This window comes from Kwoniella botswanensis, chromosome 2 (assembly GCF_036426115.1).
Source record: "Kwoniella botswanensis chromosome 2, complete sequence".
NCBI lineage: Eukaryota > Fungi > Basidiomycota > Tremellomycetes > Tremellales > Cryptococcaceae > Kwoniella > Kwoniella botswanensis.
Genome location: NC_088600.1, coordinates 532,673 through 556,796, shown reverse-complemented (window position 1 = coordinate 556,796; position 24,124 = coordinate 532,673). Strand labels below are relative to the sequence as shown.

At 46.1% G+C, this 24,124-nt stretch overlaps 9 protein-coding genes across 9 annotated transcripts; 4 read left to right on the top strand and 5 right to left on the bottom strand.

The window, feature by feature from the left end:
• Positions 1 to 258: 258 nt before the first annotated feature.
• On the top strand, positions 259 to 3,001 carry L199_007097 (uncharacterized protein; the record flags this gene model as incomplete). The annotated part of the gene is made up of 8 exons (XM_064892794.1): positions 259 to 490; positions 650 to 745; positions 864 to 982; positions 1,048 to 1,191; positions 1,287 to 1,863; positions 1,946 to 2,109; positions 2,175 to 2,374; positions 2,437 to 3,001. The coding sequence occupies 8 exons, from the start codon at positions 259 to 261 to the stop codon at positions 2,999 to 3,001; spliced, it is 2,097 nt and encodes a 698-aa protein (XP_064748866.1).
• Positions 3,002 to 4,521: 1,520 nt separating this feature from the next.
• L199_007096 (UPF0390 protein) lies at positions 4,522 to 5,029 on the top strand (the record flags this gene model as incomplete). The annotated part of the gene is made up of 3 exons (XM_064892793.1): positions 4,522 to 4,665; positions 4,816 to 4,916; positions 4,987 to 5,029. The coding sequence occupies 3 exons, from the start codon at positions 4,522 to 4,524 to the stop codon at positions 5,027 to 5,029; spliced, it is 288 nt and encodes a 95-aa protein (XP_064748865.1).
• A 187-nt stretch (positions 5,030 to 5,216) lies between these two features.
• On the bottom strand, positions 5,217 to 7,301 carry L199_007095 (phosphatidylserine decarboxylase; the record flags this gene model as incomplete). The annotated part of the gene is made up of 12 exons (XM_064892792.1): positions 5,217 to 5,434; positions 5,518 to 5,619; positions 5,685 to 5,711; positions 5,858 to 6,042; positions 6,119 to 6,258; positions 6,325 to 6,440; positions 6,505 to 6,562; positions 6,636 to 6,673; positions 6,744 to 6,800; positions 6,851 to 6,872; positions 6,943 to 7,061; positions 7,175 to 7,301. 12 exons carry the CDS (start codon positions 7,299 to 7,301, stop codon positions 5,217 to 5,219), a joined length of 1,209 nt encoding a protein of 402 aa, XP_064748864.1.
• A 428-nt stretch (positions 7,302 to 7,729) lies between these two features.
• L199_007094 (uncharacterized protein) lies at positions 7,730 to 8,950 on the top strand (the record flags this gene model as incomplete). Its single annotated transcript, XM_064892791.1, has 4 exons — positions 7,730 to 7,850; positions 7,980 to 8,093; positions 8,163 to 8,752; positions 8,849 to 8,950. 4 exons carry the CDS (start codon positions 7,730 to 7,732, stop codon positions 8,948 to 8,950), a joined length of 927 nt encoding a protein of 308 aa, XP_064748863.1.
• A 109-nt stretch (positions 8,951 to 9,059) lies between these two features.
• Positions 9,060 to 10,987, bottom strand: L199_007093 (uncharacterized protein; the record flags this gene model as incomplete). Its single annotated transcript, XM_064892790.1, has 8 exons — positions 9,060 to 9,441; positions 9,513 to 9,945; positions 10,009 to 10,091; positions 10,166 to 10,258; positions 10,320 to 10,457; positions 10,515 to 10,611; positions 10,670 to 10,756; positions 10,816 to 10,987. 8 exons carry the CDS (start codon positions 10,985 to 10,987, stop codon positions 9,060 to 9,062), a joined length of 1,485 nt encoding a protein of 494 aa, XP_064748862.1.
• Positions 10,988 to 11,601: 614 nt separating this feature from the next.
• Positions 11,602 to 16,043, top strand: L199_007092 (uncharacterized protein; the record flags this gene model as incomplete). The annotated part of the gene is made up of 4 exons (XM_064892789.1): positions 11,602 to 13,510; positions 13,624 to 13,780; positions 13,840 to 14,061; positions 14,120 to 16,043. The coding sequence occupies 4 exons, from the start codon at positions 11,602 to 11,604 to the stop codon at positions 16,041 to 16,043; spliced, it is 4,212 nt and encodes a 1,403-aa protein (XP_064748861.1).
• Positions 16,044 to 16,462: 419 nt separating this feature from the next.
• L199_007091 (uncharacterized protein) lies at positions 16,463 to 19,092 on the bottom strand (the record flags this gene model as incomplete). The annotated part of the gene is made up of 11 exons (XM_064892788.1): positions 16,463 to 16,503; positions 16,574 to 16,695; positions 16,767 to 17,028; positions 17,108 to 17,333; positions 17,395 to 17,768; positions 17,826 to 18,276; positions 18,383 to 18,538; positions 18,588 to 18,658; positions 18,714 to 18,786; positions 18,838 to 18,874; positions 18,926 to 19,092. The coding sequence occupies 11 exons, from the start codon at positions 19,090 to 19,092 to the stop codon at positions 16,463 to 16,465; spliced, it is 1,980 nt and encodes a 659-aa protein (XP_064748860.1).
• A 324-nt stretch (positions 19,093 to 19,416) lies between these two features.
• On the bottom strand, positions 19,417 to 20,115 carry L199_007090 (uncharacterized protein; the record flags this gene model as incomplete). The annotated part of the gene is made up of 2 exons (XM_064892787.1): positions 19,417 to 19,917; positions 19,975 to 20,115. 2 exons carry the CDS (start codon positions 20,113 to 20,115, stop codon positions 19,417 to 19,419), a joined length of 642 nt encoding a protein of 213 aa, XP_064748859.1.
• A 972-nt stretch (positions 20,116 to 21,087) lies between these two features.
• L199_007089 (uncharacterized protein) lies at positions 21,088 to 22,367 on the bottom strand (the record flags this gene model as incomplete). The annotated part of the gene is made up of 5 exons (XM_064892786.1): positions 21,088 to 21,214; positions 21,278 to 21,350; positions 21,418 to 21,862; positions 21,947 to 22,147; positions 22,218 to 22,367. The coding sequence occupies 5 exons, from the start codon at positions 22,365 to 22,367 to the stop codon at positions 21,088 to 21,090; spliced, it is 996 nt and encodes a 331-aa protein (XP_064748858.1).
• Between the last annotated feature and the right edge of the window lie 1,757 nt (positions 22,368 to 24,124).

Here is a 24,124-nt window from a genome sequence, read left to right as displayed (position 1 = left end):
TTCACCTCACAGTCTCGTACATATACATACTACTGGTAACACTGTCTATCTTGTATCTCGTATCTTGTATCTTGTGAGACCTGATATCCCTCCTATCCTGTATTGTATCGATTCTCGGAGCCATTATAGGAAGGGAACAGTCGGTCAAGGTCCATCGCACCGTCAATTATATCAGATTCATACGCCTTTTCCATCTTAGATCAATCACGCCAAGCCCTCAGATTCCCTCACTCACTCAAATGATCATTATCATCCAGAATGCCTCATCGTGAACCTTCCTTCACGGACAGACACCTGCATCACCATCATCACCACCACCATCAACATCATAGGAAGGATGCAGCATCGTTATCGAGAAGAAAATCGAAAGATCAAGGCTCGACCACACCTACGAACGGACATGGGACTGTGACGGAAGAATCTGAACCTCTGGCTGGGGGTAGTATGGATGTTCATGTGAGGGTACATAGCCCGGAGCAGTTCTGGCATGGTAAGTAGCTTACGTCCAACACTGCTTCCGATCTTGACTTCCCTTATGTTGTGATATAAGACATCTGCAAAATCCGAAGGAACGGTCGCATGACCCGTATTATTGTCTCAAGTTATGTTCGTACAGTACACAGCTTACACCTTTCCCCAATTTCAACAGAACTCGAACTCATAGTCAACATACCCGACTCACCCACGCTAGCCCAATTAGACGGTACTTTACGGATGTTTGTGACTTTCTGTGCAGCTTACCATGGTGAGTATATTGCTCTCTCTGATCTCTCAGTGTTATCTCACCGGATCCCACGGCTCATTGGTCTTGTACTGATCGTGAAGAATCAAAAGCTGACTCCCGTGGTTTTTAAACTTATCAGACAAATACCTCACGTCTCCTTCTGACATCCAACACGCTATCGAACTAATCTTAGATTCCGAGTTGTTCACATTTCACTATGAAAGGATGGTGGGAATCATCATGTCGGATGCTCAAGAAGTAAGTCAATTGGTGTGAGAACCCCTGAGAGCTGTCATAACTGAGATATCCTTGATCTGTCTCAGAATACAAATCCGCATGATCTGTACATACTGTATCATGTAATATGGTATTATGGTCAGAGACATCCGAGCTTATTTAGATCGCACCGAAAATGGAGGAAGCTGTTACCCACTTTAGGTGAAGTGGTAGGATTGGAAATAGATGAGGTGAGTTACGTTCCTTTGCAATCCTCTGAAAAAATCTAAAATAGGAATTCTTTCGCTGCCTGTCCGTAGCTCAGCTGATACTCTTTGATGACTAGCAAAACTTCGTGCTAGGTCTTCCCCCCATCGAAGCGAGGTTACGACTCCCAGCGACTCACCTGATGTACGAAGTGTGTCGAGTGCAAAAACTTACTTCGGAGGAATTATCCCAATTCGACGATACGTTTATCGACCATTTATTCGATCTGGTTGAACTCACCAGAGATCTTCAGGACGAAAGGTTGAACTATGCTGTTATCAAGTTGATCGTAGCACTCAATGAACAATTCATGGTAGCTACTTTACCTTCGAAGAATCATCCTCACCCGACCACAAACAATAATCCGATCGATACAGGTGGAGAAGGCAACGGTAATGATTCCGTCAAGGTGTTCGACGAACCGAAATCATCCAATCAGCTGTTACTGTCTCCAGAATCGATTAGTAATCCAACTTTCCCTAATAATACCAGAAATCACCATCGTGCAAGATCAGGTACGACCATATCGACGGCGTATCATCATGATCATTCGGAAGAAGCGAAGAAGAATAACAGAGTGTTGGTCGTCTTGATGAGAAGGTTGGGAAGTAGTAAGACGTTTGGGGAGAATATGATTTTTATGCTGAATAGAGCGGGTGAGTCATCGGACTGCTAATTTCTGGGGCGATCTTTTGAATGGTGGATCTTGCTAATCACGGTTCGCGATTTCTCTTTCAGAAAACACCCCAGACGACCTATGCATGCAGTTACTCATCCTCAAAATACTGTATCTCCTATTCACTACTCCTGGTACGCAAGAATACTTCTTCACTAATGACCTGCGAGTACTGCTGGATGTGTTCATAAGAGAGTTGGTGGATCTTCCAGAAGAGTGCGAAGCTGTGAGTGCTAGCGGATTGATTGACCTCGATGATGATATCAGCTAATTTATGATAACCTGCTGTAGCTTCGTCATACATATCTTCGAGTTCTTTATCCTCTTCTGAATCACACTCAGCTACGCTCCGATCCATACAAACGACCTCAAATCAAACTAGTCTTGAACTCGCTGATCGCGAACAATCATATCAAAGAAGTCAACGCGACTACCACTAGATTAGTCGAGCGATGTATGAGCGAACAGAGGAAGCTGGAGCGTAGTCATAGGTGAGTGGTAGTATGCATCTTCATATTGACACCATAAGCTGAAAAGATGAGTTCTATCTCAGCGCTGAGAATCTTCGTAATGCTGTTCGTCAAGAATCAACTTCATCGACTATATCCCTCGACTCCCTTCAAACCGCTTTACCTCCCAATTGTACGGGTAAAAATAATACATCTATATACACCTCTCGCGATCCCGTTCGACAATCTTCCTTGAATGATATATCAGCTTCGTTGACTATAACAGGTAAAGATCGACCCTCATCTCAGGCATCCACATATGATCGATCGGACACTGCTACTCCGCCTCCTCCCGGTGCAGGGGCACCATCATCACCCGGCAAAAGCGGGATTATGAGGAGGAAACCACCTTTGCCACCTAAACATCGTAAATTCTCTAACGCATCTTGGACAAGTTTCGATTCTGACAAAGAAGACCCTCAAGGGGTGATATCTTCATCACCACTTTCGACTAGTGGGATATTACCTGACAAGGAGAAGAACATCAAGATACCACCGCCTATCATTGAAATCAATCATGTACCGATTCAACAAGAATCTGCTGATACGGGAAAACACAGGGAGAGGGAACAATCGGTGAAAAATGGTTGGATCACTTTTTCTGCTTAGCAGAACAGGCGTCAGCTTGAATGAGGATTCAGAGATAAAATCACCAAGGTCCATTCCGTTCGATAAGTAACCAAAGATAACGTCTTGTCCTGTTCATATCGTATTTGTTATGTACAGTATATATATGTGTGTAACTGTGTATATTTGTTAGTTCAGCAATAGTCATTATCATAAATAATAATGTTACGATGATGAAATACCATATGACTGTCACAAAACAGGGCCGACTGAATATCCAAGTCGCAACGTTTCCTGGCAGACAAACGAATTCTCAACTATCAGGCGGTGTATGTACCAGATACATTTCTCAAAAGGCATGATACGAAATCTGTTGTTGAAAACTCATGTTATACAGTACCTTGAGGAACAAGAATGCCCCTAGCTCCACTTTCGATGGCAATTGAGCGAGGCACTTCTCGATTGTCGTCACGTTTCCTCGCGCAGTTGCCGTTTCTTCACTTTCCTGTTCTATAGCCAGCCCCCTTCAATCGCTACGTGCCGTCTTTGTGTAAAATCCTTTTCCATCAAAGAGCCCCTCCAAGATTCTCGTACACATTGGAGGGGTCCGTCAAGCTGACCGGAATGAGTTAACGACAGAGTGGACAGAGTGCAGACCTGAATTGTATACCAATCCTTCGTGTAGTACTCCAGACGAGCGGTCATCTTTCTTTATATGAGTTGATGCCTTGAGAGCTTCCGATAACGAGTAACTTACTGCGATTTCTCGCTGGCAGAAGAGGAGGTTGTGGCAGTACTAAAACGAAGCTACTCGAATTGAAAGTGTGTACGATACGTATTCATAGCACCACATAAATATACCTCATAGAACCAAATAGAGGTGCAGCGAATGATACCCCTAGCGTCTCGGGAGCAACATCCTACAGGAGAGGTTCTCTGGAAAAGAGCTCGAAAACACAACCTGACACTCGATAAGAAGGCACAAAGTGTCATTTCCCTCCGCTACCCATAGACTTCGGACCCGAGCTCACGGGAGGGCTTTCACTTGATACGACCTCTTGCATAGGGAGGCAATTACAAGACCATTTGGCTTATGACCGCCATCCACCTAACCTGCAAGATATATATAGTCTGCTGTATTTCAGCCAATTGTTGGTAAAAAGCCGGCGTGGCCAAATGGTTACGGCGTTTCCTTCCTAAAAATGGGTTTACGAACTCGGTTTTGGACCAGGTGAAGATTGTGGGTTCGATCCCCACCGTTGGTTTCTTTTTGCGTTCCTTTGGCTCTTTGGACCCGCAATGAATCGAATCGTCTTGAAAGCGAATCGATTGGATCGGTAGATGTTGAGAAAGAAGAGGAAATGCCTCGGAGGTGAAATAGAGTTTGGTGCCACTCCTTTGACGCGCGGCGGTGGTCACCGAAATCTGTGCCACGTGGGGGAATCTTAACGAACAAAAATTCAGTGTTGTACATGCATGTAAGAACTCCAACATACTTTGTTTTTGCTGCTATCACCCCTCTCTAAGTATCATATCACTTACACAACGTATAGTCCTACAAGATGGCACAAGGAGGATCGAAGAGTATCAAAAGCAAATCGCAATCTGGCGGATCGGCCAGGAAGAAGGCAGGAAAGACTAGACCTGGAAAAAGGGATGTCGCTCCAAAGGATAAACATAGGATCGCAGAGAGGGTACAGAAGAAAGTGAGTCAAGATATCTGGAAGCAATTATCAAGTCATTCGAGGAAAAAGGAGCAGTTTATCGTGATTAGCTAGACCTCTTTGACATTTGCTATCACCCCGTGGAAGTGATGATCGGACTTGTAAAGCTGATCCATTAATTCGACCTCATAGCAACTTTCAAGTAAGATTAACAATAATATAGAGAAACAAATGGTCAATGCTGCTTCGGCGGGTAAATTGACGATCATGAGGAACTCTGGTGATCTAGAAGCGTAAGTGATACGCTCCCATGTTCAGGCATACATGTTCTAGACACTGATCAACGAGTGTTTGGCGGTGTAGTGGTGCAGGCAAAGATCAAGGCAAAGGTAAAGGCAAAGCTTAGGGCCACTTCCCCCACTTATAATCTTTCGTGGTATGCGTTCATCATATAGGTAAGTCATACATAAACATGTACCTTTGCTCGTCCAGTTGAGGCTTATGTTCAATAACCCAATCGCACAGATTCCCTTCCTACAGTTATTGATATATCATGTTGTATACTCCATGTAACTGTCCTATCTACCGTTCTATTATGGTTGCACTTTACCAATCTCCATACCGACCCTTACCAAAGTTTCCATTCCATTCTCCGAATTCCTCACCACATCATCATCAAATGCTACACCCGATTTCGATGGGAAAACGGTGATCGTCGTACTTCCACCATATTGGAACCAACCTAATTCTTCTCCTTTCACTACTTTGTCGCCTGGTTTCTTGGACCATCCGATGGAACCCACCAACATTGCTGGGATGACACGAGATTAGTTTTAGCATGAGACTTGGACTACAAGTATAGAACATAGGATATTCGTGGAAGTCACAACTTACCGCCAATAGCTACGAACGCAATTGGAACACTCTCTCTACCTGGTCCGAAATTAGCATGTATAAGCATGACAGATCGTTTGTTCAGTGTGAACACGTTGAGGTCTTCAAGCATCATCAGCTGACTGAATTGACCATCTCAACGACTTGGCACAGCTGACTTGACGCACCTTCATTGATAGCTTGAGGGTTGACAGCTAAAACATCAATACTGTCAGTATACTAAACAGATTGTGGGGTCTTGAGCTTATCATATATACTTACTGTACAATTCACCTGGAAACATGATATGGCGTATTCAGTCAGCTACTGTTCGTAAACTATGATCCAACAGCTGACTCACCATGTATATCCTTTATATCACCTACAACACCTTCGACGGGCGAATGGAATCTATGATAATCCTGAGGAGCCAATCTAGCAATGGAAATAGCAGCAGTAGAATCATTTTGGATTTCCTTAAATCTAGTTTCCGTATCGTCATCGCCCGTGAGGAGGGATGGTAAGGTGAATTGTTTCCCTTTGATCCTATTTTATTTGAGATATATATCAATATCAATGCTTGGGAATGACAGAAAGGGCTTTGATGCAAAAAGATGCTCACCACAGCTGCTTAGCCTTGTCGACAGTATTGAATACCGTCATCCTACAGTCTGCGGGACTAATCACTATACTAGGATCATTGGGGGAGGTTATAGGTCTAGCTGTAGGAACCAATCGACGAGAGAAGAAAGAGTTAAAAGTCTGCAATGCAAATGTCCGCTGATCAGTCCGATACTGATGACATGCAGTATGCTTGAGCTAACTGACCGGATACTGATCAAGGTCTTTGACCAACAATTCCTCCAGAGGTAGCTCATACGTTTTGATGAATGTTTCGATATGTTCTCTGACTTCTGGTCCAGTTTGATCATATATCTTGCCCTCTATTGATACATGCTATCAGGTCAGTCGAAGTGAAGCCAGAGAAGTTGATCGAGTTTGACTTACGTTTAATCGATTGATTTTCCAGTAATTTCTCGACTGACGAATATGACATGTAGCTACACTATTGGTCAACAGACAGCTCTGGTCAGCTCATGTTGCCTTGCGGGTATGCAGTCTTCCGAGAGCTGACTCACACCTGATACGAATAAGAGATGCATTCCGACTCTGACATCTATTTTCGTGTATCATCGTGAGCTGCTGAACACCTATGCAATGCGAGCAGGAGAACGAAAGTTACATACATATCGGCATAGTCTCGAATATTTTCTTTCCAGTCACTCGATCAATAACGTAGTTACCTATACAGCGAGGTCAATATGATCTTGTAGTGTTATAGAGCTTTACATACCCATATGTTCCATCGAGAATAGCTAGAAACCACATCACCCATATCAATCAGTCTGCATTCCTTTCATTTAGGGGAAGAAGAGTTGATCTTACCCTATCCATAGTCTCCTCGGATGGGAAGAACTTTTTGAGCCATTTCCTTGAGTGCCCACCATGAGAATGTATAGCGTCAGCCTGAGTGTCCTCTGTCTCTGCTGCCCTCTGTTCACTCGCTATGTGATTTTGAAACAAACATTAGCAAATCAGCAAAACAATAGCTACAGTATCCATACAAGCCTCTACTAGGCATGGCGAGCAGATTCAATAGGGTGGTAAGCGGACCCACGAGCTAGTACATCTTTTCCACCTCCCAGAGAAACCGTATTGGAGTTCTCAACTAGATGGTCCAGAGATTCTTCGAGGGGTTTACCCATCTCTTCTGGTAAGATGGTTGTGGTGCCTGCGTTTGACATGTTGTCTATTTGTTACTAGGGGTGTTCTTCCTTCACTGGCAAAGAGAGCTGTGGGATATTTGGTATCTTGCGTGTGTGTGCGATGATCGAAGATGGGGTTCATGTGGATCCTTCATCTACTCCATTGCTAGCGACTATTTATAGCTTTGCTGTCATCCACTCACCTGCTGCGTTTCTTTTCTCGTCAACATTCACTTTCACTGTGGAAGGGATGACGTACAGTACAATCAATACAATGGAGTCTCCGCACAAAACCACGTGGGTTCGTCCCTTATCCAAGACACGTATTTAGGTTTTGTATGTGTTCGAGTATATCTTTCGAGATTTCTGATCGACAAGACTTGACCAGATGAAATCGTGCTCAGCGGTAGTCTGTACATAGTAGCCAACAAGAACAGTCAAGCAGACACGTAGCAAGATCCTCCACAATGGCCAACGCAGGACCTAGTAGAAGGCGATCAGATGGTCGAAAACCCCATGAGATCAGACCTTTGACAATTGAGATTGGAGAATTGGATAGGGCAGATGGATCAGGTAGATTCGGATTTGGTGAGTGCGAATATAGACTCTCCTTTCCCTCTCCCTTCCTATGATAGTAAGGACGATACTGTCATGTTCATGTATTATTCCCGTGATCACAGAAGCTGATCTTATCATTCAATGTGATGGTTGGAATAGGCTCTACATCCGCTTTAGCAAGTTGTTCAGGACCATTGGAAGTTCGATTAAATAAAGAGTTACCTACGAGAGCTACTTTGGAAATCTCACATAGGCCCTTAGAAGGGGTAGGTGGTGAGTTGGCTTTTATCCACTATTTCACCATTGCACTGTAGCTGATCAGTATCCCCTTTATGGTATCAGCTACACCGTCAAGAGCACTCATAACGACCCTGGAATCAATCTACCCCCCCGCTCTCCGTTTATCGCTCTACCCAAGATCATTAATTCAAATCATCGTACAATCCCTCTCATCCTCTTCTGCTCCTACATCATCTACTGGAAGGTACACTGAAAGTCCAGAGATATATATCGATACCGAACCTGAGACTACCGAAAAGAATGTATGGCCTCAACCTCCAACTCAAAGCGCCCTAGCAGTAGACAAGAAAGAGAAATCGCCGAATACATCATACAGCTTTAGCTCACGAGCCGTGTCAATCAATTCTGCTACTCTCGCTATACTCGATGCAGGTTCAATAGCAATGATTCATTTACCTATAGCCATCAGTATTGCATCGTTGAATGATGATGATGGATTGGTGGTTGATCCATCGGCAGAGGAAGAATACAATTCGAAAGCGAGATTCGGATTCGCTTGGTCGTTCGGAAAGAACGTCAGCCTAAGGGAAAACCAAAGCCAGAAAGATAGTAATATGGATGTCGATGAAGCAGAAGGTGAAGATATGGAATTGATTTGGGTAGAGAGTGAAGGAAAGTTTGATAAGGAGAAAGTAAGTTTATAATTCATAACTCGAATCAATATAATATCATTCCAGCTCCGAACGAAGGTTCTCGAAATCCAATACTGATTTTCCTAATTGCATCAGTTCTCAGACGCATTGGAATTATCGAAAATTGCTTGTAGGCAGATATTAAGTGAGATAAGAGCGAAGCTGGGAGAGACATTGGAAAGTAAACGATTACAATGATTTTATATATGCGAGTCTTTGGCATTTATAATCCCATTATGCATATAATCTCATATACCTGACTGTGTCTTTGACCTGCTTGCCCATTCGATTGGATCGAACAACAATATCACTGTCCCTTCGACCACTGCTCGACGGCCCTTCCCAGCATGAATATCAATGCTTCCATACCCCATTGACTCGTCAGACTAACTCCCAGAGGCCAACCATCTTGCCCCTTTCCAGCCGGAACAGAAATACTAGGTAACCCAGCAAGACTCGCCGGTACAGTCAACAAATCCTGTTGATACTCATTTGACCCTTTTGCTTCATTTGCACCCAGTACCGGGGCAGTACGTACAGCTGTAGGATGAAGGATCATGTCTACCCCAGCTTGGTTCTGTGAAGCTGACGACGGAGATAGAGGGTGAGGTATTCGGAATATGTTCTGATAATCTTTTCGCAAGAGTTGTCGAAGATGTAATGCTTTCAAGTATGTATTGTTGAATTCGCTGCAGATATAAGCCCATAAAAATCAGTATCTTTCCCATATCTCATTCAATCCTAAAACGTTAACGCTTACTCCGCACTCAAAGCCCATGTCCCAGCCAATATCCTCTTCTTCACCTCCCTTCCGAACCCCTCTGTCCTTATCCTCTTTCGCCTCTCCTCGCCAGATTCACCTTCTGTCCTACTCTGCCGTTCGAGGGGGGATCCGAACCATCCTCCGCCGAATCTACCTAAATTCGAAGATGCCTCGGCAGAAGCTAACACGTAATATGCCGGTAAAGCCTTTTTGATCGATGGTAAGGAAACCTCATCTACTTTCGCTCCTTCGCCTTTCAGGTAGTCTAATAGGCCAGAGGACATCTTCTGATCGATCTCTGATGGTATACCTATACGCAGGCCCTCTATACCTTTGTGCGGCAGTTGCCGCTGTGAGATATCAAAAGCAGTTAATCGTATAGAGGAAGAAGCACAGGTCACATCTCCCTGGTCAGGTCTGGATATCACATCTGCTACAAATCAGCTTGAATTATTCAGATCGAATCAAATAGTGATGATGGAGATACACTTACTGAAGACTTGTTCGACTGTATCTATGTCTCTACCTAATACACCTACACAATCTAATGAATCTGCATATGCGATCACTCCTCGTCTGTACGAACATGGACGACAAGTCAATGTCAGTCCTTGATGAGCGTATACAAATGATAAATATCGAAAACTCACCTCGATATCATCCCATAAGAAGGTTTAAGTCCTACAACTCCACAATAGCTAGCCGGTAATCTTACTGAACCACCCGTATCTGTACCCAATGCTCTATTCGATTGATACATTATATCAGCTGATCTTCCCGAGAGTACGCGAAGAGTTAGCTCACGCCCAGCAGCTTCCCTCTGCCACCGCCGCAGATGATCCACCGGAGCTTCCGCCTGCTGATCTTGGAGGCTCGTCAGGCGAAGGTGAAGCTGGATTATGAACCGGCGTGTAGAAAGGTGGTAGATGGGTTGTCTGAGAGCTAAATCAACCAAAACGTCAGTTGATTGCACTAGCAAGAGAAATACAATTAGCTCACCCCATCCCGAATTCATCCATCTTCGTCTGCCCTGCTATATGGGCCCCTTCCGCTATGAGATTCTGCACACATGTTGCAGTGTAAGGTGGGTTGTAATCTAGCAAAAATGACAATGAGCTGATCCTTCCTTCCTCAATCCTGGGATACCAGCTCACCTTTCAATATAGATGAAGAGCATGAGGTAGGTGCAAGATCATATGATATATTGTCCTTGATCGCTATTGATATACCGGCCAGACTACCTGGATATCATTGGTAAATAAGAAGCGGCTACCATACACACGTTCAATTGGCAGCTTACCGGTTGATGAACCTGGCGTGCAAGTGCTGATCCATGAATAAGGAGTCGGATGGATGTCGCTGGTGCGTGGCTTCAGCGGCGCTGTCAGAGACTGTAGCTTGCACTTTGTCACCCTCATCGTCCTGGGTTGTGCTATACGATTGTAACCTAGCGAGAGATTCGAATTGTTCATGGTTGCTTTTCGATGGACCAAAGTGAACCTGACTGGTGGAGGTGATCGTATAAGTTGAACTGACCAGGTGCCACAACAGTATATACCGCGGTGATAATCGGCGTTTTCACCTCCCCCTCTAATCGCCACGCTACTTGGTAGTGCCCTCTATGTATGTTGTGTTGCTGTTGCTGCTACCACTAGAGTATATGCTATAACACCTTTCATCTCTACAGCATCGAGCCCTCATCTAACCATTCACTGTACACCAACCCACCTCTTGTACGTCTTGGTCGCCAATAACGCATTCTCCGGCCGATATCATCCATAAGCGGCGTAAGACAGACAAACCGACTTTTCCCTCGACAGCTAAGCCCAACAGGGACCTCGAAATCGAACGAGGTTGATTGGAAGACTTTGGGCTGCTCCTGAGGTGAGTGATGGCCAAACTGCCATAGTGTGGGCGGTCGGTGTTCGGGCTCGAGTGACAGGGTTCAGGTTGAAAGCGACAATACCTTGGAAGCGGTGGGATTCGTCATCTAGCAGGTTGTTGCTGTCTTCGCAGAGGAAGATTGGTTTAGACTTTTGTCGAAATTCATGCTGACTTTATACAAAATGTCATAGTCCCACTCCACATGTCATCCAATCCTCAGTCCGTACCTCCCACCGGCCTGTCAAAGTCGGCAGCGAAGAAGCGGGCTAAGAAAGCAGCCAAATCTGCTAATTCTTATATAGAGGAAAGATCAATCAGCGGCGAGATACCTATCACCAACGCCAGCAACAATCAACCTCCTTCTGTCGCACCTCCTTTACCACCTTCCACCGCTCCCGATCCGTTAGATCCCAGCTTGTTCAACTTTTCCGCACCTGGATCTTATCCTGTTGACGTTCAGTACGACAACAACGGATATTACGACGAGGTCGACGTACCCCTAAACCCCCATCATCAGCATCCCAATTCGTTCACCGGATCATATTCGATTGATTACAATCTATCGTTACAGAACGGTAGCGCATTAGCGGGATTATCGGCCCCGTTCAATATCACCCACGACGATCTGATTTCAGCGGCGAACGAGTTATATAAGAGAATGGCCGATCCAGAGTTTGGTGCGGATGATACCTACTGGTCTTCTTTGCCACCACACTTACGCCAATTCATCAGAGATGCTGTACCGTTCAATGGGACCATCAGTCAAAATACACCCGGGAACAACTCGGGTCAAAGGACGATGTATCAGATGGCCCAACAGATAGTTCAAGCTGCAAGTCACGGTATGGGGTTAAGTCCGGGAATGGGTGCGAATCTGATGTCTGGAGTGAATGGGATAGGAGCAAGACAATTCAATCAACCTAGTATAGGTGAAGAATTGGGGTTCAGGCGACATCCTGACGCAAAGGATGAAGAGTATGATGATGAAGAGGATTATGAGGTGGACGAACCTGAATACCACGCTCCAAATGGTGATGCACCAAAGAAGAAAAATAAGAAGAAGAAGAAGAAGAATGCCGCATCGAAAGCGGTTGAACCTCCTCCTGCACCCGTTCCTCCTCCCACCACAACCAGACCTCAACAGCAACCACCCCCGCGGCAGCCTGTGCCACCTCAACCACCAATGCAACAACAACAGCATCAACAGCCTGCTCTCAATCCTCCGCCACCACCTGTCACTCCTGCACCAGCACATCCCCCTCCATCATCACGAGCGGCCGGTAAACAGCCAATGAGCAATACCAACGCTCCATCTTCTAACCCACCTGCGAGATCAGCTCGTGCTGCAGGCAAAGCTCCCGCTAGCGCTGCTCCAGCTCACAACACTCATTCCGGTCACAATCACTCACATCCTCCTGCAAGCTCGAAACCCACAGCCAAAGGTAAAGCACCTGCTGCTCCCGCGCCACCAGCTAAGATATGGACTCAGTCATCAGCGGAAGATCGCGAGAACATCCGTCTGTTCTGGTTGGGACTGTCGGAAGCTGAACGCAGGGATCTGTTGAGAATCGAGAAGGATGCTGTTTTGAGGAAAATGAAGGAACAACATCGTCATTCTTGTGGATGTGCTGTCTGTGGTCGCAAGAAGGTTAACATCGAGATGGAGTTAGATAAACTATACGAACAGTACTATGACGAACTTCGATCATATGCTGCTGAACAACGAGCAGCCGCAAACGGTATCAAACCTCCGCCTAATGGTGCTGGACCTTTCCCAGGTAGTGTGGAAGTGGACTCGAGTGGTGTGATCACCCGTTACGATCATCGAGCGCCGGATCCGATGGGCGATCATGATCATGATGATCTAGATGGAGAGGACAGCGAAGAATACGATGATGAGGACGAATATGGAGATGAGGATGAGCTGGATGACGAGGAGATAGGGTCGGACGAAGCGGATGTAGGGGATGATTTGGATGATCAACATCCTCCACCACCTGTATCGAGAACTACCACACGTCCACCGCCCCCTTCATCCAAAGCGAGTCAACCTCGTCCGGAAGGTGGAGACGATTTCTTGAGTTTTGGATCCAGTCTGGCAACGATAAAAGGTGAGCTTGTGGATTTTCCCTTGTAGTTCTCTTCTGTCTAGGGCTTACGCTGAGCTTTCACCGGTTCTTCTTTCTCCTGCACCTGCACCTTCCCCTTACCGACTTTATCCCAGGAGGTATACTCACCATTGCCGATGACATGCTTAAGAACGACGGATCCAAGTTTCTGGAAATGATGGAACAGCTAGCTATAAGGAGGTCATTAAGGGAAGATCAGAATATAAGGGACATGCAGGAAGAGACGGATGATGAGGATGATGAGAGTAAAGAGTGGGTTTATCCACTGTCCCGAGTATTCCACATAGGCTGATCATGAGGGTTCGATATAGTGAACCCCTTACCGATGCGGAAAGGATGGAAGAAGGTAAACGGATGTTCCAAATCTTCGCTGCTAGGATGTTTGAACAGAGGGTACTTCAAGCGTATCGAGAGAAAGTGGCCAAACAGAGAGAGGAACAGTTACTCCGTGAGCTTGAGGAAGAAGAGGACTCGAAGAGGGCAAGGGAGGAAAAGAAGGCTAAAGAGTCTCAAAAGAAGAAGGATAAGAAGAAGTGAGTGAACAGTCGGCTGATGCCTGGTGATATGTGCTGATGGAGTGATGCGCTGCAGACTGCAAAAGCAAAAGGCGGAAGAAGAGAAAGCTGCTCGGGAAGCTGCTATCGCTGAAGAACAACGAGCAGCCAAAGCTCGAGCGGAGGAACAGGAGCGTGAAAGGCATCGAAAACAGGAGGAAGAACGAGCGAGACGAGAGGCTGTCAAAAAAGCAGCTCAGGAAGAAGCTCAACGTCAAGCTACCGAAAGGAAGAAACGTCAGCAGGAAGAGAAGGAACGTGAAGAGGAAGCAGCTAAGAAGAAGAGAGAACGTGATGAGAAGGCAAAGAAGGAGCGTGAGGCCAGAGAGAAGGAAGCTAAGGAACGTGAAAAGAGGGAAAAAGAAGAAAGGTCGGCTAGAGAGAAGGCCGAAAAGGAACGATTGGCGAAGGAGAAAGCTGAAAAGGCCGAACGAGATAGGATCGCTAAAGAAGCCAAAGAAAAAGCTGAAAAAGAACGTCTCGCCAAGCTTGAACAGGAACGAGCTGAAAAGGCTAAGAAGGATGAGATTGAGAGGAAAGAGAAGGAAGCTGCCGAACAAGCTAAAGCACTCGCTGCTCAACAAGCTCAACGCGAGAAAGCTAAAGCTGAAAAGGCAGCAGCTGAACGTGCTGCCGCCGAGAAAAGAGCTGCTGCCGCTGCCGCTGCGGCTGTTGCCTCGGTACCCACTCCGCCATTGCCTGTCGGTGTACATTCAGTCAAATCACCTCGAAATGCTTCTACCCCTCAAACCACTCCTCCTGTCACTCAACCTTCTCCTGTCAAGGCTGCTCGGCCACCTTCAGCACCTATAGCAGCCGGATCGTCTTCCGTCATCGGAGGAAGAACGCAGAAAACACCTCAGCCATATTACCCTCAACCTATCCCTCCTGTAGGTGTCAATGCCTTCCAGCGAATGCCTGTCCCCCAAACATTCTCGGCTGCCGGATTCAGAGGTGGTCCAAGTTATTCCGGCCAATCACCTGCTTTCTCGCCACCACAGACTAATGGTCCATCCATATCGCCCAACCCACCTCCTAGAGGCTTCGCACCGGAACCCAGCCCACCATTCGATCATTCTATCCGAACTGCGCCTATCGGCATGGGTTTCCCACCTGTGAAGCCTACTACTCGAATACCCTCTGTTGATGAAGCGTTTTCACCTTCTACTGCGCCTATTGGATCCACAGCAGCTTCATCCTCTTCCAGACATGTATCAGCAGGAGAGGTAGGATCGATCGGTTCTGGACCAGTACCCGGTCCTGCATCGTTGATCTCTGGCTCATCAGCTTTAGAAGACTACAGACCATCTCCTGGACCCATCGGAGCGATCGGTGCGATCGGCGCAGCACCGGGACCTATCGGACGACCTGGACCAAGCTCGACCGGTTTCTTAGATCAACCTCAGACTCATCAAGGTGGTTCTAGCTTATTGAGAAGTAACTCACCAGCTCAGCCTGAACAGGTATTCGGTTCGGCCGCGTTAGGGGGAGATGACGAGATTGTTCAACCTCAACAAAGACGTAATTTGTCTAACGGAGGATGGGACGTACCTGTCGCAGCTGCTGCACCGGGTAGTGGAAGATGGTCTTCTTCACCTTCGATATGGGGTTCGTCCGCTCCTGGAAATACAGATTCAGTCATCGGTGGTGGTGCTCCAGGCGGAGGAGCAAGTTCATGGGGTCAAATGCCAACTATAGGTGAAAGACAACATCAAAGTTTGTCCTCTGTATCAACTTCGACTGGTAATGGTCCACCACCTGGTTTAGTCGGCGTTGGAACAGGAGTGGGTAGTAGACAACCTTCATTTGGTAACTTCTCAATTGGTTCAATTGGGACTGTAACTCCCGCTCAGACTACTGGTCAACCTCCACCTCAATCAATGGGTGCTTACAATAATCATAATCAGAATTTGTTCTCACCGAATTCTCAACATCAATTACCTCACCCACATCATCATTAGTTTAGGTAATAACCTCACTCTCACACACTCCACTCCTACTACTTAACTTGACTCGTCTATAGTTGATGGATATGGATCTGGCAGGGAAGTAGCAGTAGCAGTAGTAGTAGTATTTCTCAAAGACTTCGCTCATTGTAACAGTGAACAGTCGAATAGTCAAACGTTAAATGTTAAACGTCATATGGAAAGAAGTCGCATGCAACTTTGCATTCATATATTTGTTTGATATACTTCATGCTAGCAAATTTGCAGCAAGTAACTGCAATCCTCTATATGGATGTTCCGGAAGATACTTCATTTGCATGATTTCATTGACCAATATGATCAGAATCTGATTGGTCTGAATCGAATTCACCTCTATCTTTAAAAATGTCATTTCGTCCCTACACCTCACAAACATACTATTATTCGCTCGTCCATTATTGAGGAGGCCATTCGCTCGGATGAACCACATAAGCAGCTAAGAACCTCACCAAATCAGTCATATATCTTCACATAAGGTGAGTTTTTGTGAATGAGTGTAAACTCACCAGGGAACAAACCTTCTTTTCCATTACATTGACCTTGCCACCAATCCGGGTCGACTTTATCGATATTAGTAATCTTGTCACCTTCCTTAAAGGAAATCTCGTTATCTTCACCTGCTTCGTAACTTCATCATGCGATTATATATGTTGATCAGCTGTTGTCTCCCCGTACCAGGTGGGAATGACGATTACTCACTCGTAAGCAGCTATCATGACATTCTCTTCTACTTCTGGCTCAGGAGCAGAGGTAGGGGCGGGTGCTGCTGCTGCTGGAGGTGGAGGAGGGGGTGGAGGTGGAGGTGGTGGGGGCGGAGGAGGTGCAGCAGCTTCAGGCTCGGGAGCAGGTGGAGGTGCAACAGAAGCAGGAGCCGGGGCGGGGGTTTCTTCTTCGATAAGTTCACAATAATTCGCAGGGAAGAGACCAGCTTGTCCAGCAGAGTTCGTACCGGACCACCAACCTAGATCATATGGGCAAATATCATCAGCTAACCTCTTCTGTTGCGGACTCGATGGGAATGAAAGCTGCATATGACTCACCTTCGTCGAGCTGTTCGATCTGAGTGATGATTTCCTCCTCTCTCAGGGAGATCTCGCCCTCTTCCGCCGCTTCGTACTCAAACAGTACTTTCGCTCTTTGACCTGCAGTAGCTGGAGGAGCAGCCTCAGATTTGGGTCGAGAGTCTTGAGGGACAGGAGGTGGACCAGCTGGAGGAGCCTCTTCCAGAGTGAGATCCTGCTTAAGTCGTTCAAGCTCTTCGATTTGCTGGTATTTCACATGAATGAGTATATACGCACATCTGGGTAAGGGGAAATCGAACACTCACAGGATCAGCACTTGGCGCAGGGGGTGGTGGTGGTGGAGGGGGAGGAGGGGGAGGGGGCGCAGCTTCTTCCACTGGACCATCTTCGACCACTGGTTCTGGTCGGAAAGGAGCAGCAGGAGGCGGAGGTGGCGCTCCCCAATCATCATCATCTTCCTTCTCTTCATCAGAATCGGGCGAAGCTGGTCGCGGAGGTATAGATCGAGAGACCGGAGCTGGTATACCGCCAGGTGCAGTGGGTACTGGGCGTGATGCGGCTGGGGGAGGAGGAGGCGCTGCTGGAGCTGGAGGGGGTGATGGTTCTCTGGGAGCAGGCGGGGCGGCAGGGGCAGTAGGAGCCTTCCAAGACGGGGCAGAAGGTTGGGTACCAGTAACAGCTATGATAGAAATCTTGGGGTCAATTGTGAGTACTATCATCTGAGGGACCGACTTACCAGCACCTGCAGCCGCGCTTGCGCGATCCTCTTCCTCTCTTTGTCTTTTCGCTTCTGCTTGTCTTTCAGACCAAGTCAACTTCTTCCCAGTGGGTTGAGGGGCAGATGGAGCTGAAGCCGCACCGCCACCTGAGAAAGCAGCCATCCTGTCCTTGAGGCTAGGTCCAGTAGGAGCAGCTTCTTCCTCGGAATGCTGTTGAGCAGCGGGATTCCATCGGTTACCTAATTTGCCAGGAGCAGACAATTTAACGGGCTCGTAAGCTGTACCCACGGGAGCGATCCTATCTTCGTAAGCAGGTTTGGCAGTCTCAGAGGGAGCGGGAGTAGCAGCTGACATAATCGCTGTTGCGGTAGGTTTGGCTTGGCTTGAGATAGCGGGGGGTGGTGCAACGGCTGGCGCTGGGGGAGGGGGCGATGGAGGAGCGGGTTGTCTGGCTGGAGGAGCGGAAGGCTTAGATGCAGCAGCAGGAGGTGGAGTAGGTCGACTGAAGGTAGATGCAGGTGTGGAAACAGCAGCAGGCTGAGAGATCAGCATGATTCTCCGAAAGATGACTCACTTTGCCTTGTGCACCTCCAAATCCTTGACTTGGCCTGTAGCTAGGAGCCGTCCTTGCAGCTGGAGCAGACGGAGTAGGAGCGGCCGCCGAGGAGGAGTATTTAGACCCGGAAGATTCTTGGATACGCTTATGGATGAACGCTGGTGTCACGTCAAGCTGTGGACAAATGATTCAGCAGATTGGCCTACGATGCACCGAAGCTTACCTCTGAACGAGCTTGGACGACTAGATGAGCACCACGTAGGAACTTGTCCTGTACTTGCGGACTTTGTATATCTGGCCGTAGGTAGCTATCAGCACTCCATCACATTATACCAAGTACTATACTCACTGTATAAACCTTTCCTGTTCTCTGGTACACCATCTCCTAACCAAGAGATGAGAACGAATTTAGGTAATGAGCTCTATCGCGCAAATCAGCTTATAGCTCCATACCTGAGTTGTTGATCACTTACGCTGGGGTCTTTGACTCGAGCAAAAGCATATTGTATCCTGTCTTCGGATCAGTACTGAACATGTCAAGCTGCATGGAGTTGAGCTTACCTTCCATCGTTAAACTCCTCTTCGAGATCATCTAATCCACTTCCTGTAGCTTGGACCTTTAACTCGTTCCCCGTCTGATTGAAGATGGCCCAATCGTAATCGGCAGTACCGCTGATTATGCCCTGATACGTGGGCTGAAGGTCTTGTGCTGCAAATGATATCGACATGATGTTTGTGATGTTGTCGACAGACTACAAGTGGATGAGATGTTAACATCTGGTTTAGTGGGTGTATGGTGGTCGTGTTGTGATGTGATGCGATGGGATGACGTAGCGCACAGCAATTGGAATGTGGCACTTTTCAAAATGCATTATAGCTTGTTGTTTATAACCCGGAAATTGTGTATACACAAAATAATTGTCCATTGATATATGATATATGCTTTGTATGTATGTGATATTGTCCGTGTGTATATGAGATGATCAGTATATACTATCAAAGTATATTTACAGAAAAAAGAGGCTGAAATTCTAACCGAAAAGAGGTTTCGACTAAGAAGAGGTTAAAGGCTTCTGTTTCTGGATATCGTTTCCGGCGGATTGGAAGACCAATCTACTTGATTTGGCAGGGGCGTCGAATCGCCTGTAAGCTGCTGAATTGCAGAAAGAGCTAACGCCTTCTTCTTTGATATCGGTTTGTTGGCAAAAACATTCATATTGACCATCTTTGAGACCTGTTGGAGGAGGGAGGAGGTATGCCCCAGAGGAAGAACAGTGTTCGAAGCATTGTGCGGGGGTATTGACGATCAGACCGAGGATGGGATGTTCGGCAGACGAAGTGAGGGAATGAGCACAGTGGGTGAAAGTGAGTTCGGTGGAAAGATGATATACCGTAGCATCGCCTTCGTAGCACCTTTCACCTTGGTATGCCGGTCGCAGAGAGTCCTTGTGTTCGTGCAATGAAGACGCCGAATCACAATGACAGTAGTGAACAGAATCGATCTCCTCGTAATATGAATAAGAGTATTCGAATCCGGATGCGGTACATTGATCCTATGAGAGAGAAACAGTATGAGACAGGTACGATTTAGCATAGAAAGGGTGACTTACGATACATTCCGTTCCTTCCACATTAACAATCTGAAGACCTGAGTGAGATTTGTGAGGAATGCTACTTGACATACAGCCGGAGAAGGAAGCTGCTCTGGCTACCATAGGAGCGATCAAGAATGCAAGGGCCATAGGGAACATGTTGAGCCGTTGTATAGGGTGTTCAAGTGGTCAAGTGAGATCGTGGGATCGCAGTTTGCTGTGTTTATATGTGAACCGAATGTATGAGAAGGTAAAGTGGTCGAGTCGATCGTGGTATAGCCGTGAAATGAGTGTGGCTCAAGTTGGAGCAGAACAAAAAAATGTGGGTAAAGCTGGCAGAATCTAAAGAGTGTGGGTTAAGTTGGAACAGTGAAGTCTGATGTCTATGGACGAAGCTCTTGACTTTCAGAAGCGATGGTCCATATATATATGCATTGGTCCGTGCTCCTTTGAAGGTGAGAATCAGGTCTTCCAGGTAGTGTAGACGCCTCAAGTTAACAAATCAACGAATGAAGAACGTATCTGATATCGTCAATTGACATATCTAATCAGTGGCGTCGACAGTGCTCATGAATTTTCATCCTTTTTACCATATCTGGTATCGCTAACTGTTTGATCGTCACTCCCTGGTCAGGCTTGAAATATCTACTATATCTCAAATCAATTGGAAAGTACACGTGGTTACCGTTGAAACGTATGTTTCCGAGTGCACGATATCGTACAGAACTGTGGAAACGTCAAAGGAGTTGGTCAATCATGCAATTTGTATACGTTTCAAACCTCGTTTCATCGATATACATGGAGTATGTATGTACCGTACGTGTATGGAAAGATGTTAGAAATGAGATTGAGAAACCGGATAGTCCATATTTAAAGATGCAAAATATAAGAGCAGCTTCAAGCTAAAATCGCAATGTTCCTTAAAGCGTACATAATTATAACCTATTCAAAATTCAATAAAAGTCCAAAAAAAGAGTGTTTGTTTCATTTGTACCGCACTATAATGGTGTTGGGAGATCTATTCGATGTTTAAAGCGTGTATGTAAAAGAGAACTGAGAAGAATAAGATGTAAAGGACTGTATGTATATAAATCGATGGTCCATTTCGTCAATTGTCCTTGGTTTATTTGTTTATTTACTCAATCCCCTTATACACTTTCCATTCTGAAGGGTCCATTTCCTCTTACAGGCGAAAGCGATACATTTACCATCTGTACATGTCGATCCACCCATAAGTACACCAGGCATGTTGGTACAGCTACGCCAATGACCAACATTAGTACATCATCATGACCGATCAAACGGTGAGAGGGACACTCACTCTGTACCTGTGGCAGTTGAATTGATGGATCCATCGGAAGTATATTCACCATGTGTACATCCACCACAAGATTCTATATCCGAGACAGGTAAGTCAGCGATAAGAGCTAGGGCAGTACGATTGTACAGTAGGTCACTTACCAAGATCAGACTGGGGATCTACACATTCCCAAGAATCTTCCACACCAGGGATCAAACAAGAAGTCATTTTACCTGGACAGAAAGATTTCCTCCTTTCTGATTCGGCTTTACCGTTCAAGGCTAGTTGCTCCCTCTTCCTTGCTTGGGCTTGTTGACTTGCCGAAGCCGAGTGTGTATATTTAAAGAATGTTAGAAGACCACAAGCGCCCAGAGCACCTGGACCACTGGGGTCACATACGCATCCGTAGGTTGGGGCAATGGCAGTGACGGATGGAACGATAGGAATGAAATAGGCGTTGAGGTTTCCTGCACATCTGGCAAAACATGCTTGTGGGTCTTGGACTATCGCACCGCCCAAGATCGTCCCTTGAGCCAAGTTGATGACCACTCCTGTTAAAGTATTGGTGCATCCTTGAAACGCGAACGTAGTAGACAAATCAGTCGCCTATACGTCCCGAAACCAATCATTATCATTCAGTATAAGTGAAGACAGCATGACAGAAACACTTATCAAGGGGAGGAGACTCACTGTCGCTAACAGGCCCAGATTCAGACCTAAACCCAAAGCAGAGCAATCGGTAGTTGTGTCTCCACTCGGTAATATATAAGCACTAGCGGCGACGTATGATCCTGTAGCATCGCAATAACAGTTGTTCCCCAGGACGGTTCCCGCCACAAAGTACGAGTACTGTATCGATGGGTTTGTAGCTTGTTGAGCCAAACATCGAGTCTGGGCATCACGATAGAGTAGATCACATCAGCTCAACATGAGAAAAATAAATTCATAGATGCGAACTCACATTACAAGCGCTCTGAGAACTTGTTCGTGTGGCATAGTCGGCCGTTAACGCCACGGTCGCTTGTAACACACATCCGACGAAGGTTTGGGCAGCCTGAGCTGAAGAGAGTAAAGCTAGAGCCGACATGAGTACGGCTAGTCGGGATAACATGTTGAACTGATTGGGATGAAAGGTCTCTCCTGGATGGAAGGATGTAGGGATAGGATTGTAGAGTTCTATCGATTGGTTGTGTTGATAGGATGAATATGGCTAGGAAGAGAAGAGAAAGATAATAATGATACTAGGTACAGAATGGCAAGGATTGGAGATTCTGGCGAAAGAGGCACAAGAGATTGTGAGTGGGAGGGAAGAATATAATTCAGAAAGTCGCTCAGAACTCTTTATGTATTGTTGTACTGAGGACGTTTGGGTTCCGTTGTTGTCCCTTTTTTCGCTTTTCGTTGTTGGATGTCAACAGTGAGGACGATAAGGAGGTGGTCGATCAACAAAAGATAAATTCTTTTGACCTTTCCAATGATCCAATGATCTTTGGGACAGACAATTAACGTGACTCGGAAGAGACAAATTAGCTATTACACCAAGGGGTTTTCATCTTCATGTCAGACAACAGAGAAGCTTAAAAGGAAGATCAACTAGTTTAGTATATATCCATAACAGTACATTGCTTCATGTTTACGTTCTTTCATAAACTTTGTTTACCCTTGTCTTATTTCTCTCAAAAGTCCAAAGAGGTAAGAAGCCGTATAGATGATCGCCTAGGAAGCCCCGACCTACAAGGCTTAGGCTTGAGAACGATGGAGGATGGACATAAACCTTGAATCGAATCGCCTTTCGCATCGTACTCAATGGGGATGAGCAGGTGACGTGTGCCGGAATATCTTTTCTATTGATGATCATCTACCATATCCTGTCTTGTCCTCGTCGAGCGTGGTGTGAAAATAACAATCTGGAATATCTTTGATTGTTTGATGTCTGGGCTTTCGATCACCCGATAGGAAGCTAGACAGCCTGGGATCAAGGTTCATTAAGAACATGTACAGGAGATTGATCACCACTTGCTGGAAGATATCGACTGAATGGACATCAACACTGCAAACTGCCACTTTGACTTTCCACACAGTTCTGAGACAATCCGAGAAACATCCATATTCTTGCGTGACCTAAATCGCTTGCTCCCTCCAAACCCCATTGAAATTACGTACTGGTATGCTCGAGGTATCCCTTCTCTTCGGTAGCGACTTGATTCTTTTGGATGATGATTGTGTGAAGGTGTGTATGTACCGCCGATCCAAGGCGGATCAGATGCGTGATCGCTGTTCATCGGTTCCGTACAGCGGTCCGTTCGAGGAGGCTGGTAGTTGCTGCCTCCTATCTGTGCGTGCATACAGTAAGCTAATGGTGAAATGCAAGTGCAAGTGCTGAAGGAAGTGAAGCGAACAAAGGTGAATGCGCTACTGTATAGATACATTTAGTTCAATTCATTCATTTCGTTTTACCGATGTGATCGACCGCACTGAAAAGATAGTGCCTGATTGACCTTGACCATGTGAGTAACGGGTGACTCAGGCCCATGTGAATATGCTTTTTAAAATTTGTATGGTGTGACATACCCCAATTCTCAGGTATGGGTAGCCAAGTCGGCCGTAGTGTACTTTGCGCAACCGAAGCGAGATAAATCATCACCATACTGGAACATACAGTGAAGGGAATTCAAGTCACTGAATGGTAGAACTTGTAAGAAAATTGAATTGAAGACTCAGAAGCTTAATTGAAAACGTGATGTCGTGATGAGTCATCATGTGGCTTTGTGGCTTGTGAATAGGTGGCGGAACGGGCCGTCAGCATTGCATAAATCTCTCTCACCAACATCAATTTCCGCTGAGGGGATATAACGTATTCATAAGTAT